Here is a 14,351-nt window from a genome sequence, read left to right on the forward strand (position 1 = left end):
GATTGCATTTTCCGCCATTAAACATTTTCTAAAAAATAATAATAACACTTTTCACTACAACACCTACAGATTTGGTTCAAAACTCTCACACATCGGTACACATATCTCTGGGGTGATCAAAATGTGCGTGCCCTGGGTAAGCCACCTGGCCTGGCAGAGACCTACAGTATAGAGGGTATGCATCATATGCCACTCAGGATCAGCACCATGGACAGACTGATAGACTAAACATAAAGTAGCATGAAGCATTCCTCCTCACTCTGTTTTTTTTCCTCTCTTCTCTTTTTAATAATTTGAGTCCCAGAGGGTTTTAGCCAATCATTTTTACTCCTTTTAGTAGTTATACCAATTGATTCCTCCCCATACGTATTTCTGTTGTCACTGCTATTGTATCCTACTGACTCACCTACCAGGAGGAGGTAGAGCCTTCGTCCTTATCCTCCCGCCCAACACTCCCTGCTGACGGGTGCCGCCCCAGCCCATAGGAATACATGCAATGACCAGTGTCACCCTCCCTGTCCGGCTTCCCTCCCCGCAACACAGACCAATTGTGTTCGCACAGACACCCGACATAGCCGGTTGCACCACAGGGGATTCGAACCCACAACCTTCCGTGGTGGTGGGCAGGGACTTTACCACTGCGCCACCCAATCACCTGACTCTGTTTTTTGCCACTCAGTAGGCCTTCCCACATAACCTCTGGGTGATGTCAAGCCCATACCTGCTATTTTTATATGACTCGATTGCTAATATGTTAAGCCCTGCTTCTGCCACAGATGGCTGTGAATGAATTACGTAGTGCCCTATGTTGACACCGGGGATGGCACAGCACTGTCTATAAAACGCAGCAAAGGAGTGGTCAGACAGAGGCGGGCAGTCATGAGGGCGTCTCCAGACATACCCCTGCTTTCATACCTGTACTTGACTTTGATATTGTTCTCTTCATTCTCTGCTTTGTCTTCCTCACCTTCCTCTTCTTGTGAGTTACAGGCACAGTTTCATCTCACCAGAATGCAAAAGGCTGCAGACATTGTTCTGGGTGGCGCGTTTCCCATCTATCACCAGCCTGTCTTCCATGAGCTGTCTTTCGCCACCAAGCCTCAGTACCCCACTTGCCAAGGGTGAGTATCACACATCACATATACAATAGCAAGCACGACGACAGGGAACTTGTTTTGAAATAAAGTACCTTTAGTTTAGCTGATGATTTGTTTTACGACAAAGTAGGCTAGTCATATTTGTGTGTTAGTTTTCTCATTCAAGGGTACATATGGTCCCAGACCATGGCTTGTGCGATTACTGAAATCAACAGAAACCCCAGCCTTCTACCCAACGTGACTCTAGGATATAGTATCTATGATAACTGTGTCCCGTTTGGAGGCGTCCCTGCAGCGTTGACGCTGGTCAGTGGGAAAGAGAAGGTGTTTCAACTGAATGAGAGCTGTGCTGGGTCCCCTCCAATGCTTGGAATTGTGTGCGGAGGTTCAGAAAGTTCTGTTCAAATCTCTCGAATATTAGGTTTGTACAGAGTGCCCATGGTAAGTTATCTACTAAGCATGTTGTATTTATTATTACATTGTAACATTGTGTGTGTGTGTGTGTGTGTGTGTGTGTGTGTGTGTGTGTGTGTGTGTGTGTGTGTGTGTGTGTGTGTGAGAGAGAGAGAGAGAGAGGACTAAGTGAATTGCTTTTTTGCCACTGTACCTTTGCAGCACAACACAACAAAGCTCTGCCCACATCTGACCACAAATGATAATAAGAATGTAATTTACAAACTTATATAAGCCTTAGACAGATGCTAGGTTCATGGTTTACCTGGGATGGTTTCTTCAGGCACTACACTGTCTCTCTCTGCATTCTATGTTGTGATTATTTACTTATACTTTACTTAGTCTCTTTGCCCTCCTGGCCCCCAAACTGTGGAATAAACTCCCAGTTGCACAGAATGGCTGACTCACTGCCTAGCTTCCGTTCTGAACACTCACCTCTTCAAACTCCACCTTGACCCATGGCACCTACTGTAGCACCCTCAATGACCATACATGTAATTTAGGTAGCATTTTTTTTGTTTTTCATATACAAAATAAAACAAAATACTGAATAGGTGCTTTGTCGCGGTGCTATGTTTTTTTTCTTAGAGGACTATTTCTATGCATTCGATGTATTATTGTTGATGTATTGATGTATTAACTTGCTTATTGTAAATCGCTCTGGATTAAGAGCGTCTGCCCAATGCCTAAATTGTAAATTGTTATTAAGTCAGTCTTGAGAAGAGCATCTTCCAAAATGCCAGGCAAATTATGGACATTTCTCAAAACAATGTGGTGTGTGTTGTGTCTTTGTCAGATCAGTTATATTGACACCTGCGCCTGTCTGAGTGAGAGAAACCAGTTCCCGTCATTCTTTAGAACAATCCCAAGTGATGCCTTCGAGGTGAACTGCTACACACAAAACATGTTATTACTTTACGTTCAAGGTCCACACACTGGAGAAATACCTCCCTCTAGTGAGTGTCATCAGTATTACATATCACTACTAGTAAGACGCCTCAGGGCAACATGCGGTCGCCCTCGTGCCAAATCTTGGACATCTGGCCAGTGATGTATATTGGACCAGTTACCCATATATGGAGATCCATGTACTGTATATAGTACATCCCTTTTATGCCCGCGAGGGCTTGGCGCAAAAAGGGCGTAAGTGACATTCTCAAATATTTTACAGGACAGCTTTCCATTGATTTTAATTATTTAATTGAAAGCTATATGCTTAAGCAATCTATACTTTAATACAGATTAGGCTTCAATGAATATATTTTAAAATACTTTTTAAATACTTTTTAATTACCCTAAAGTATTACAATCAATGGAAAGCTGTCCTGTAAAATATTTGAGAATATCACTTACGCCCTTTTTGCTCCAAGCCCTCGATACATGGAGATCCCTGTCTGACCGGCCACACAGATATGGGCTGTCTTCCTCATTCCCATATGAAGTCCTGTTAGATATGGGCTTAATATTTATGCCATATCAGGGATCTCCATATATGGGCATAAAAGGGATTCTGTTAGAGTACAGAATACAATATGTTGTATGCCCATACATGGAGATCCCTATCTGAACCAGGCGAGCCACACAGATATGGGTTGGCCATCTGGCCAGTGATATATATCGATGACATCATGGATCTTCATATATGGGCATAAAAGGGATTCTGGGGAATACCCATATATGGAATTGTACATGGGTGATGTCACCTGTGATTTCACCTGTGATGTCACAGTGATGTGCCAAGGGAACCACAGTGTCAGGCGTGACCTTCAGAGATACACGGATACATGGACAAGATGTGCCGGACATCACAGTGATATCAGAGCATGATATCAGAGCAGCAAACCCATAGACCGTAAAAAATGTGTACACATCCGTCTACACACGGACAAGCTGTGACATTTCTCATTGTAAACTCTGACCTTTGGTCACAACCAGATTTGGATAGTAATGAGTTACATTTACTTGAGAAAGGAACTTTTTAATTTTATTATTCAAGAATATTTATGTACAGAAAAGCAATATTATGTTATTTAATTTTCCCAGAGAGACTGCAGTTATGTGTGTGTTTTTTCGGTTGGTTATTGCATATAGTTACAGTATATTATATTTCTAATTTGCACATGGCTATTTTATAGTTGGTTTTCTGTTGCACAAGCACATGCAGTATATTAAGTTCAATGTATTTAAACAATACATCAGACCATTTGAAGTAAATCAGTACTTTAGTAGTCTTTTCTCTAGAAAACTTTGTACTTTTTGTGTACTTATTTACTTTGATGACTACTTTTACTTCTATTGTTGGCTTCCTTCGGTCTCACAAGACAATGAAGTAATGCCTGCTGTGAAAAGGGTCTGTAATCCAGGAAGTCCCAGTGTCGTGCGACACCATTGCATGGTCACGTGAAGGCAGATGAAAGTCTGGTTTGATTCGATGTGTTTATGTAACCTAGGCCTATTAAAACACCTCGGGTGCCCAGGATTATTCAAGATTTAATCGGCTGTTGCCATGGAAACCCGCCATTTGACCTTCTTTTGTAGCTCCAGGAAAAAAGTAATCCGAGTAAATGTAATCCGAGTATGTCCTGTTTATTTTTGCGATAGTATTTTCTTTCACTCAGAACAGAAACATAACAATCGCAGGCATCAGTGCTTTTGTAACGGCCAGTAGAGAAGGCTTTAACGTGATTTAAAAGCTAGATAAGGAGATAAATGCATTTTGTGCAGCAGCATAAAACTGCTGTCTATGAGGAAGCCGGAGCTCCCGGTCATATGATACCCCATTGCATTTCAGGAATTGGAGTGTTTCTCTTCACCGCGGTTGCCTCGTACAGTAGCTACAGATTAATATAGTTTACTATAGCCTACAACGTGGCACCGGTAGACATCAAAGAGTGTAAAAAATATGTTTTTGCACTACACCCATGCTACACCCCCACCATTTCTTTGAGCCTCTAATTCTGTTTGCGGGTCATTTTGACCCGGGGGATATTTGGTTTAAAAAACAATATTAATATACATTTTAACTTAAAGCTATACTGTGTAAGTTGCTCAACTAGTGGTCAGTAGCAGTAGAGCAAACCGCGGTCGCGTCTGCTTTTTTCGGCCGTTTTTCGCCGCCCCTCTACAAGCCTCGGTTGGGGAGTTACATGCTAGACTCCTAGCCCAGTGTAAACACTGCAGTGTACTTCCTGAAGAGCTCAGCAGTGTATGATCTGGGCTTTGATTGGCCGGTAGGGAGACACGTGTACAGAATGATGCATATGACGTAATTTTGCTGGGAAAAACAGCCCCGGTCACGGCCACCAGGGCTCAGTAGAACACATATAAAGAAAAGGCTTTGGGAGCTGAAATTAACAGAGTGGGGGTTCTAAAACTTTAGCGATTTAATAGTTAGGACAATTTTAAGATATGTTTTATAAAAAAAGTTACATAGTATAACTTTAACAAATCATCATCATACATTGACTTTGTCTCAATTCCAAACAATTCATATGATATATATGGTAAAATAAACAGTGAACTTAGAGTTGAAGCATCTGGCAAGAGAAAGCGCTGTTCAGTGTGTCCTACAACAGTAGACAGGAAGACAGACTGATCATATGAGCCTCACATGCAGTCTGTGTTTGTGAAGCATGTGCGTCCTAGAGTATACGTAGAAGTGTACATTCATATGTAATGTTAATGTGTGTTCACATGGTCACATGTGTGTTCATGGTCACGTGTGTTCAGCTCTTATTTTACATGAATTTCAGCTATCAGTAAAAACACCTAGCTCTTTCAGTGTTTAATGCGATATAGCAAGGCATAAATGCAAACCTTTACCATATATATCATATGAATTGTTTGGAATTGAAACAAAGTCAATGTATGATGATGATTTGTTAAGTTACATTTTATATTAGTATTGTTTTTGAAACCACATATCCCCCGGGTTAAAATGACCCGCGAACAGAACCAAGGTGAAGTGAATCCGAACAGAACTTCAGGGTTAAGTTAAAAAAAAAAGTTGGTATACTGATACTATCACTCCATTCTTCATCCAATCAGGTGAGAGCTGTGCTCCAGATTCTGAGACGGTTCAGTTGGACCTGGGTAGGATTGCTGTTTATGGATGATGAAGCTAACACCCGAACTGCCCAGTCCTTCCAGTCTGAACTAGCCCTGTCTGGTGTGGGTTGTCTGGCCTATGTGGAGGCTTTGCCATATGACATAAGGAAGACTGACCCCGTTGAACTACAGAGGAGTGTCACAGTGATGAAGAAATCCACAGCGCGGGTGGTCATTTCATTTACACCTGCGTACCACATGCTTAAGCTCATGGAAGAGGTCGGTGTCATGATATATGTTCATTTTGGGGTTCATGGTTAAATTAGTTATATTGAAGAAATAAAATAATACAATCCACTGATGGATTGTATTACTGTATTGCCTGTTGCCATTAAGTTCAGAGCACATTTAAGGCATTGGTGGGCTGACAAGACTTTTGTCTAGATTGATATTTCTATGTATATGATGTATTGATGTTGATGTATTGATGTATTACCGTGCTTATTGTGTTGATGTATTATCTTGCTTATTGTAAGTCGCTCTGGATTAAGAGCGTCTGCTAAATGCCTAAATTGTAAATTGACACATGCATGCATGCATACATACTGTATATCAACACATTTTACAGGTGGTAAAGCAGAATGTGACAGGTCTGCAATGGATAGCCAGTTGTTTCTGGGCGAACGTAATTACTTACTTGCCCCAGTCTGCTCCCTACATACCGTACCTGAGAGGCACCCTGGGTTTTGCCATCCGCCGTGGAGAGATACCAGGTCTAAGGGACTTCTTCATAAAAATGCATCCTGACAACGACCCTGACTACATACATGAACATAGCATGGTATGTACTGTAGTATTTAAGATGCTATTTAAAGCTGACATCTGTTTTTTGTTAGTTGAACCGATAGTACGGCCTCTCCTGTTTTTAAGTGGCATTTCAAAGACTTATTCCTAAATTAATCCTATGACATAAAATTCAAGTTTACAGCAGTGTCTACTTGCCTAGATATGCAGTCATAGAGTGTGTCCCCTCCTCTCTCTTCAATATGCAATAATCACACAACAATCAAACATTCCAACTCCTAATTCTCAACGAAATTTTACTATAATCAGCAATTCCTTGTGTTTATATAAGACAACAAATTGTGCTGTGCAGTGGCATTTGCTCCTTCACTTCAGTTTAAATAATCCATTGGGCAAGGAAAAAAAAGAGACCGTACGATAGCGCTGGGCATACGGCATAGCATTTAGGGATAAGATTAGCTCCTTTCGGAACCCCTCACTCCACTGCTACGCAGCTCCGAGATGGGGTTCCTACTGGTCGCATGCCGGAATCCTGTTGCTGGATCGACGATCCGCCGTTAGCGAACACTTCTTACCTTTGGTGAACACTCTATCCAAAAAGTGACGGGTCTCTGTTAATCTATAATCGTTTTACTTCTTCATCTTGGAAGAAACTCGAAGCACTGGGGTGAAATAAAGACTTTATATCGCTCAGAAGATCAGCCGGTTCTGTGTTTTCCCCGTTGTGTAACTTGTGTATATACCACGTGACATGGGGAGGCAGTAATGTTTTCCTATGCGGCCGCAACTTCCGGAATGTCTAAAAACACAGAACCGGCTGATCTTCTGAGCGATATAAAGTCTTTATTTCACCCCAGTGATTCGAGTTTCTTCCACGATAAAGAAGTAAAACGATTATAGATTAACAAAGACCCGTCACTTTTTGGATAGAGTGTTCACCAAAGGTAAGAAGTGTTCGCTAACGGCGGATCGTCGATCCATGCAGTTACAGGATTCTGGCATGCGACCAGTAGGAACCCCATCTCGGAGCTGCGTAGCAGTGGAGTGAGGGGTTCCGAAAGGAGCTAGGATAAGATTGGTGGCAGCAACTTTGCCACAGGAACGCCCCTTGCACAGTGGGTAGCACGACTAGATGCAAAATAGTGCCAAAATGTCTTCATCGAAAATAGCAGATCTTCAACGCAACACGTTGTAAGCTTTTAGATCTGCTATTTTCCCCAAAAGTTCACCCCATAATGGGGATACTAGGGTTGTTCTTAAATATTATTTGAGCTATAAAATAAAGCTTTAAACTTAACTCATAGTTAAGGTAAATACGGTAAATGAAAGTACAACGCTTACAGATCAATTTATGCTTCGCATGACAAGTTGTGAGTGACACATGGCATGACAAAAGTGAGGTCAAATACAAATTTCACGTAGCTCTGGAATAAATTAAGGGTCACATAGATTGGTTGGGAATACTTGTACGCTCGTTCACCACAGAGATCACTATCACTTCCTTGATACATTTTGTTGCAACACCGTGCACACACAGTGTGAATGCTCAAAAACTCAAGAAAACGTTTTGAGACACGCAGTGTCTTGTATTTGAGCTCTTGTGCAAAGTATAAATTGATCTTCAGTCTTGATGGTCTGTCTACAGGTAAGGCAGTTTTGGGAAAGAACGTTTCAGTGTAAATTTGCACCCCTTCCGTCAGAGTGGGTGGATGCCGGTGGACGGGTGTGTAGTGGACAAGAGGACCCAGGACCGGTAACTTCTCCTTTTGCGAATAATCCCAGAATCATCTATAATGTGTACAAGGCTGTCTATGCCCTGGCCCATGCCCTCCATGACATGTTGCAATGTGTGCCAGGAAGAGGGCCTTTCACTGGGCACAGCTGTGCCACTTTGCAGACAGTGCAGCCATGGCAGGTGTGATATGTATTATAATATAATAGGCCTAAAAAAGTTTAATATGACATTGGTAGAAAGCATATAGGACATTCTTTATTAGGATTAGAAATGTATACATCTTCTTAAAGTGATGTATAGTAATACTTATTTACTGACGGTATGCTTAGCAGTAGCCTATTTGGAGCAGTAGTTAGACATACGTTTTCGGAGGCGTCTTTTTTTTTCTTTTACATTCATTTATTCATCCACTTATGTACAGATTTCACAAACGTTCCAAAAAAGCGGCACATATCGTGCTGCATTCTGATGAGATGTGAGCTTGTATTTCAGCTATTTGTCCTACTAACTCAGGTGTGCCTTGAGACACTAGGGGCCCTATTTTCTTCCATGCCTTACACCTTATCACCTTATCCCTAAACGTTTTTTTTTTTTTTTTTACTATTTTGATAATATTTCAAATAGCATAGCTCAAGCTCAGAACGTTTCAATGTAAATCGGCTATTGGAACTATTTTAAACCGTTTTTCAAAATAGTACAATAAAAGTTTAGGGATACGGGTTAAGGCTATAATATTGTATGCAGCAGTATCTTTTTCTTCAAAACTTTGCTCATCACCATTTGCAGCTCATGTATTACCTGGAAAACGTCAACTTCAACACATCATTTGGTGATGATGTATCATTTGATGAGAACGGTGACGCTTTACCAATCTATGATGTCATAAACTGGGCGTGGCTCCCTGACGGAAGCACAGAGCTTCAACACGTAGGTGTGTTCAAGAAGTCAGCCTCCGCAGGTGAACAACTCATCCTTGATGAAGACAGAATCTTCTGGAACACTGAATCCAAAAAGGTCACTTTCACTTACTACAATAGCTAATGTTGAGCTAAAGATTTGAATGTAATTAATTATATCCGCTAGCTAGGCCCCCAGACCGTGTGTGTGTGTGTGTGTGTGTGTGTGTGTGTGTGTGTGTGTGTGTGTGTGTGTGTGTGTGTGTGTGTGTGTGTGTGTGTGTGTGTGTTTGTTCGCCTGTATGAAGCTAATATTGGACACTGCTGGAGTGCTGGACTGATCTTTAATGAATGTAGCACACATACTCTGAGTATCCATCGATCCAGAGTTGCTTATCCGGAGTCTTGATTGCGGGGGCAGCAACTCCAACAGAGAGCTCCAGACGTCCCTCTCCTGAGCAACATTACCACCTTCCTCCTGGGGATCCCGAGGTGTTCCAAGGCTTGTTCCAAGAGTGGAGATGTAATCCCCCCATCTGGTCCTCGTTCTGCCCTAGTTTCTCCTCCCAGTGAGACAAGCAGCAAGGGACTCCCTCGGGAGACGCTCAGGAAGCATCCATACTAGATGCCCGAACCACCTAAGCTGGCTCCTTTCCAAGTGAAAGAGCAGCGGCTCTACTCTGAGTCTCTCTCAAGTGACTAAAACTTAAGTGACTAAAATTTCTCACTCTATCTCTAAGGGCAATGCCAGCTACTCATCTGAGAGAAAACAGATTTTGGCCACTTGCATCCTCGACCTTATTCTTTTGATGACTCAAACTTCATGACCATACCGGTAGGTGAGAGTAGGAACAAAGATTGCGGTCCCATCCTCTTTTACAGTACACTTTAAGACATAATAAGACAGAATAAAGCCATAATAAGAAATAATGTGTTGGTAATTAGAGCTAATATATTTTATTAGACAGAAACAAAGACAGAATAGTAGAAAGAGCGAATACATTCTCTGGCACCGTCACCTGCCGCGGAACTGCAGCGGCAGACACTGCTGCACGACCGCTAGTTCGACCAGCAGTCGCACTGCATCGCCGGCGATAGGACCAGCAGTCCCGCCAGTAGGACCGGCGGCCGCCGCACGGACCGGCAGGTCCCGTAGCGGTAAACTACCCGTCCGTGCGGTGGTGGCTGCCGCGGCAGTTACCAGCGATGCCGGTGCCAGATAATGTATTCGATTTCTGCTATTCTGTCTCAGCCACCACCGCACGGACGGGCAGTTTACCGCCACGGGACCTGCCGGTCTGTGCGGCGGCCGCCGGTCCTACTGCAGTGTCTGATAGGTATTTTGTTATAGTTCATATCATCTTTTTATCAATACATATTGATGACCACCTGAAGTTTAAGGCACAGTGACTGTGTCATAAAAATGTCATGTACAGTACACACACAAGGTCTCCGTCTGGTAGAAATCAGGCCTTATCTACTGCCATGGAGCCTGTTCCTAAAACAATGAGAATTGTTTTGGTATTCTAAGGCTCGGCCTGGGACATTTGGTGTCATCCAGACACCAGCAAGGACACATCTCCCCCCCCAGGAACCCTGTATATGGACTCTTTGTCTTTTGATTTGTGGACAAGAAACATATCCTATTAACTGTTGAAACGTCATCCATTGACTGATGAAAAGACCATACTTATACTCATGTCAAAACATAATTTGTCAGAGAGAGCACGAACCATTGATTATTCTGTTGTACCTTTGTCTTGAATACTCTCTCTCCATAGTAAAACATTCCATTCTCACTCTGATCACTCTCCTGTCTTATTTCTGTGTGATGGATTATTGTATCTCATATGGGAATAAGAAGGTGTTGTTGTTTACTAATAATATATTTATCAGTGTCTGCCGCTGCAGTTCCGCGGCAGGTGACGGTGCCAGAGAATGTATTCGCTCTTTCTACTATTCTGTCTTTGTTTCTGTCTAATAAAATATATTAGCTCTAATTACCAACACATTATTTCTTATTATGGCTTTATTCTGTCTTATTATGTCTTATTATGTCTTAAAGTGTACTGTAAAAGAGGATGGGACCAAGATTGCTTGGTAGACAGAGAGCGTTGCCTCCAGGCTCAACTCTCTTTTCGTCACAACAGTGCGGTACAGCAACTACAATACCACTCCTGCTGCTCCAATTCTACAGCCGATCTCCTGCTCTGTCTTCTCGTCACTCATGAACAAGACCCTGAGTTACTCAAACTCCTTCAACTGGTGCAAAGTCATGTGGTCATATGCCTTCTCCAAACACATGTAGACCAGCCATTCATACTTCCAGGACCTCTCCAGGATCCCTGCAAGAGTAAAGAGCTGGTCTGCCAATCTCGTTACTGGCCCAGACTTCCAAACAATGCTGAAAAGCCTTCAGCAATTCTGGCCAAATCTCCTCATCCGCCGGAGCTTTGCCACTGTGGAGTTACTTAACTACGTCAGTGACTTCCTTCCGGTAGATTGACATCAATCCCCCATCATCCTCAGGCTCTACTCCTGTTATGGAGGGTGGGTCTGATATTTGGGTTTAGGAGTTCCTTAAAGTGTTCCTTCCACCGCCCTACGACTTCCTCACTTGAAGTCATCCCATCTTTGCTGTACACAGCTTGGATGGTTCCTCGCTTTCTCCTCCTGAGGTGTCATATGATCTTCCTGAACAACTTTGGTGCCAGCGTAAGGTCCTTCTCCATGGATTCCCAGAACTCCTCCCACACCCGCAGCTTAGCCTCAGTCATGGCCATGGCTGCTGCCCGTCGGGCCTGCTGGTAACTTGCAACTGCCTCCGGAGTTCCCCGAGATAACATACCTCGATAGGTCTCTTTCTTCAGTCGGACGGCTTCCCTCACCACCGTTGTCCACCAGGGTGTTCGAGGGTTACTGCCCCTTGAGGCACCTAAAGCCTTCTGACCACAGCTCTATGCCCTTTCCTGTTCAATGTCCCCAATATCCATAGGGATGGCATAGAAGTCCCACCAGAGGTGGAGTTAAATTCCTGCCGGACAGAAGTCTCCTCCAAATGTTCTGTACAGACTCCAGAGGCTTCCCCTGCCATCTGAACCAGCTCACGACCAATGCGTGGTCAGTTGACAGTTAAGCCCCTCTCTTCACAAGAGTGTCCTGAACATAGAGCCTTAGATCAGCTGATACGATTACAACATTGATCATTGATCTTTGGCCTAGGGTGCTCTGGTACCAAGTACACTGAGCATCCTTATGTTTGGACGTGGTGTTTGTTACCGTCATTCCATGACTAGCACAGAAAACCAACAAGCTACCACTTGGGTTCAGATCAGGGAAACATTCATGTCAGTCCAATTATCTCTGTCATTGCCCACGTGTGGGTTGATGTCCCTCAGTAAGACTAGGAAATCCCCCCACCGGTATCCAAGAATACTCTGAATATGGTTTGTACACATAAACAACAGTCAGAGTTTTTCCCCCTCCAACCCTATGGCGAAAGGAGGCGAACCTCTTGTCTCTATGTTCCCTCAGCCCCACTGAGGCTAAGGTCAGGGTTTGGGCATAGTGGTTAACATTCCCCAGTGTCGGCAGATTAGCTACTCATCAGTGTCGGCAGGTTAGCTACTCACCAGCATCGGCAGGTTAGCATTTCACCGGGTTAACATTCACCCAGGGCCTCTATAGAGCTTTCACTTTATTTATAGAAATGCTGAATCTGTTTCTTTCCTCTGTAGCCTCCTCGGTCAGTGTGCAGTGAGAGTTGTTCCCCTGGAACCCGTCTGGCCAGAAGGAAAGGGGAACCTGTCTGCTGCTTTGACTGCATTGCTTGTTCTGAGGGAGAAATCAGCAATGAGACTGGTAGGTTTACATTATGTAGCTGCATTATGTACAGTAAGCCGTGGGTGTGTGTGGATTGAGAGCGTCTCCTAAATGCCTAAACTGTAATTGCAATTGTTATTGTTAGGCTCCGCAGAGTGCACCAGTTGTCCAGATGAATCCTGGCCCAATCCCCAGCGTGACCACTGTATCCCTAAGGCCGTCGAGTTCCTCTCCTACCATGAGGCCCTGGGCATCTCCTTGACCAACATCTCATTGCTAGGCACACTCATGTGTGCCATTGTCCTAGGAATCTTCATATATCATCGAGACACACCCATGGTCCGCGCTAACAACTCAGAACTGAGCTTCCAACTCTTGCTTTCACTCAAACTATGTTTCATGTGTTCACTCTTGTTCATTGGTCGTCCCAGAATGTGGACCTGCCAGCTGAGACATGCAGCATTTGGGATCAGTTTTGTGCTCTGTGTCTCCTGTATTCTGGTAAAGACTATGGTGGTGTTGGCCGTGTTCAGGGCCTCCAAGCCTGGGAGTGGAGACATCCTGAAGTTGTTTGGTGCCATGCAGCAGAGAGGAACAGTTCTGGTTCTTACTTTCATTCAGGCAGTAATCTGTACAGTTTGGCTCCTGTCTGCCTCACCAACTCCTCATAAAAACACAAAATACTTCAGTGATAAGATAGTCTATGAATGTGATGTGGGGTCAACAGTTGGTTTTGCTGTGTTGCTGGGTTATATTGGTGTATTGGCACTCCTCAGCTTCGCTCTAGCTTTCATGGCCAGGAATCTCCCAGACAACTTCAATGAAGCCAAGCTAATCACCTTCAGCATGTTGATCTTCTGTGCCGTGTGGATAGCCTTCGTCCCAGCATATATCAGCTCTCCAGGCAAATATGCAGATGTAGTGGAGGTGTTTGCTATTTTAGCATCTAGTTTTGGTCTATTGCTGGCATTGTTTGGCCCAAAGTGTTATATAATCCTGCTGAGACCTGAGAAAAACACTAAGAAGTCCATCATGGGTCGAGGCTCCACCAAGACATAGTAACAATAATTAAAATTAAAGCTGAAAACAGCGACAAACCGGGCCCTCGCAGCTCTACCCACGTCACAAGGGGTAGCAGCCAATTAGCATTAGAATTTTTAGCACTAGCAATAACATTTTTTTACATTAGCTTTAACGTTAGCATTTTTATTATTATTAGCATTAGCATATTTAGCATTAGCATTTTCACATCAGCATGTTTAGCATTAGCATTTTTTGCATTTTTAACATTAGCATTAACATTTTTAGCATTAGCATTTTTTAGCATTAGCATTATTAGCATTAGCATTTTTAGCATTAGCATTATTAGCATTAGCATTTTTAGCATTAGCATATTTAGCATTAGCATTCAAATGACTCCACCCACAAGTCTAAGTTTCGGCCAATCAGAAGAAGGGGCGGGGCTAAGTTAAACCAATTAAGCTGAAGGACTCTGAA

The 14,351-nt window shown here is 43.2% G+C and overlaps 1 protein-coding gene across 1 annotated transcript; it reads left to right on the top strand.

Annotated features, from left to right (window-relative positions):
- Positions 1–1,011: 1,011 nt before the first annotated feature.
- On the top strand, positions 1,012–13,913 carry LOC308306265 (extracellular calcium-sensing receptor-like; the record flags this gene model as incomplete). The annotated part of the gene is made up of 7 exons (XM_080751165.1): positions 1,012–1,121; positions 1,313–1,421; positions 2,347–2,433; positions 5,598–5,876; positions 8,923–9,150; positions 12,770–12,893; positions 13,000–13,913. 7 exons carry the CDS (start codon positions 1,012–1,014, stop codon positions 13,911–13,913), a joined length of 1,851 nt encoding a protein of 616 aa, XP_080607291.1.
- Positions 13,914–14,351: the final 438 nt, after the last annotated feature.

The sequence above is a fragment of the Nannobrachium achirus genome (assembly GCF_963921795.1).
Source record: "Nannobrachium achirus genome assembly, chromosome: 20".
Taxonomy (NCBI): domain Eukaryota; kingdom Metazoa; phylum Chordata; class Actinopteri; order Myctophiformes; family Myctophidae; genus Nannobrachium; species Nannobrachium achirus.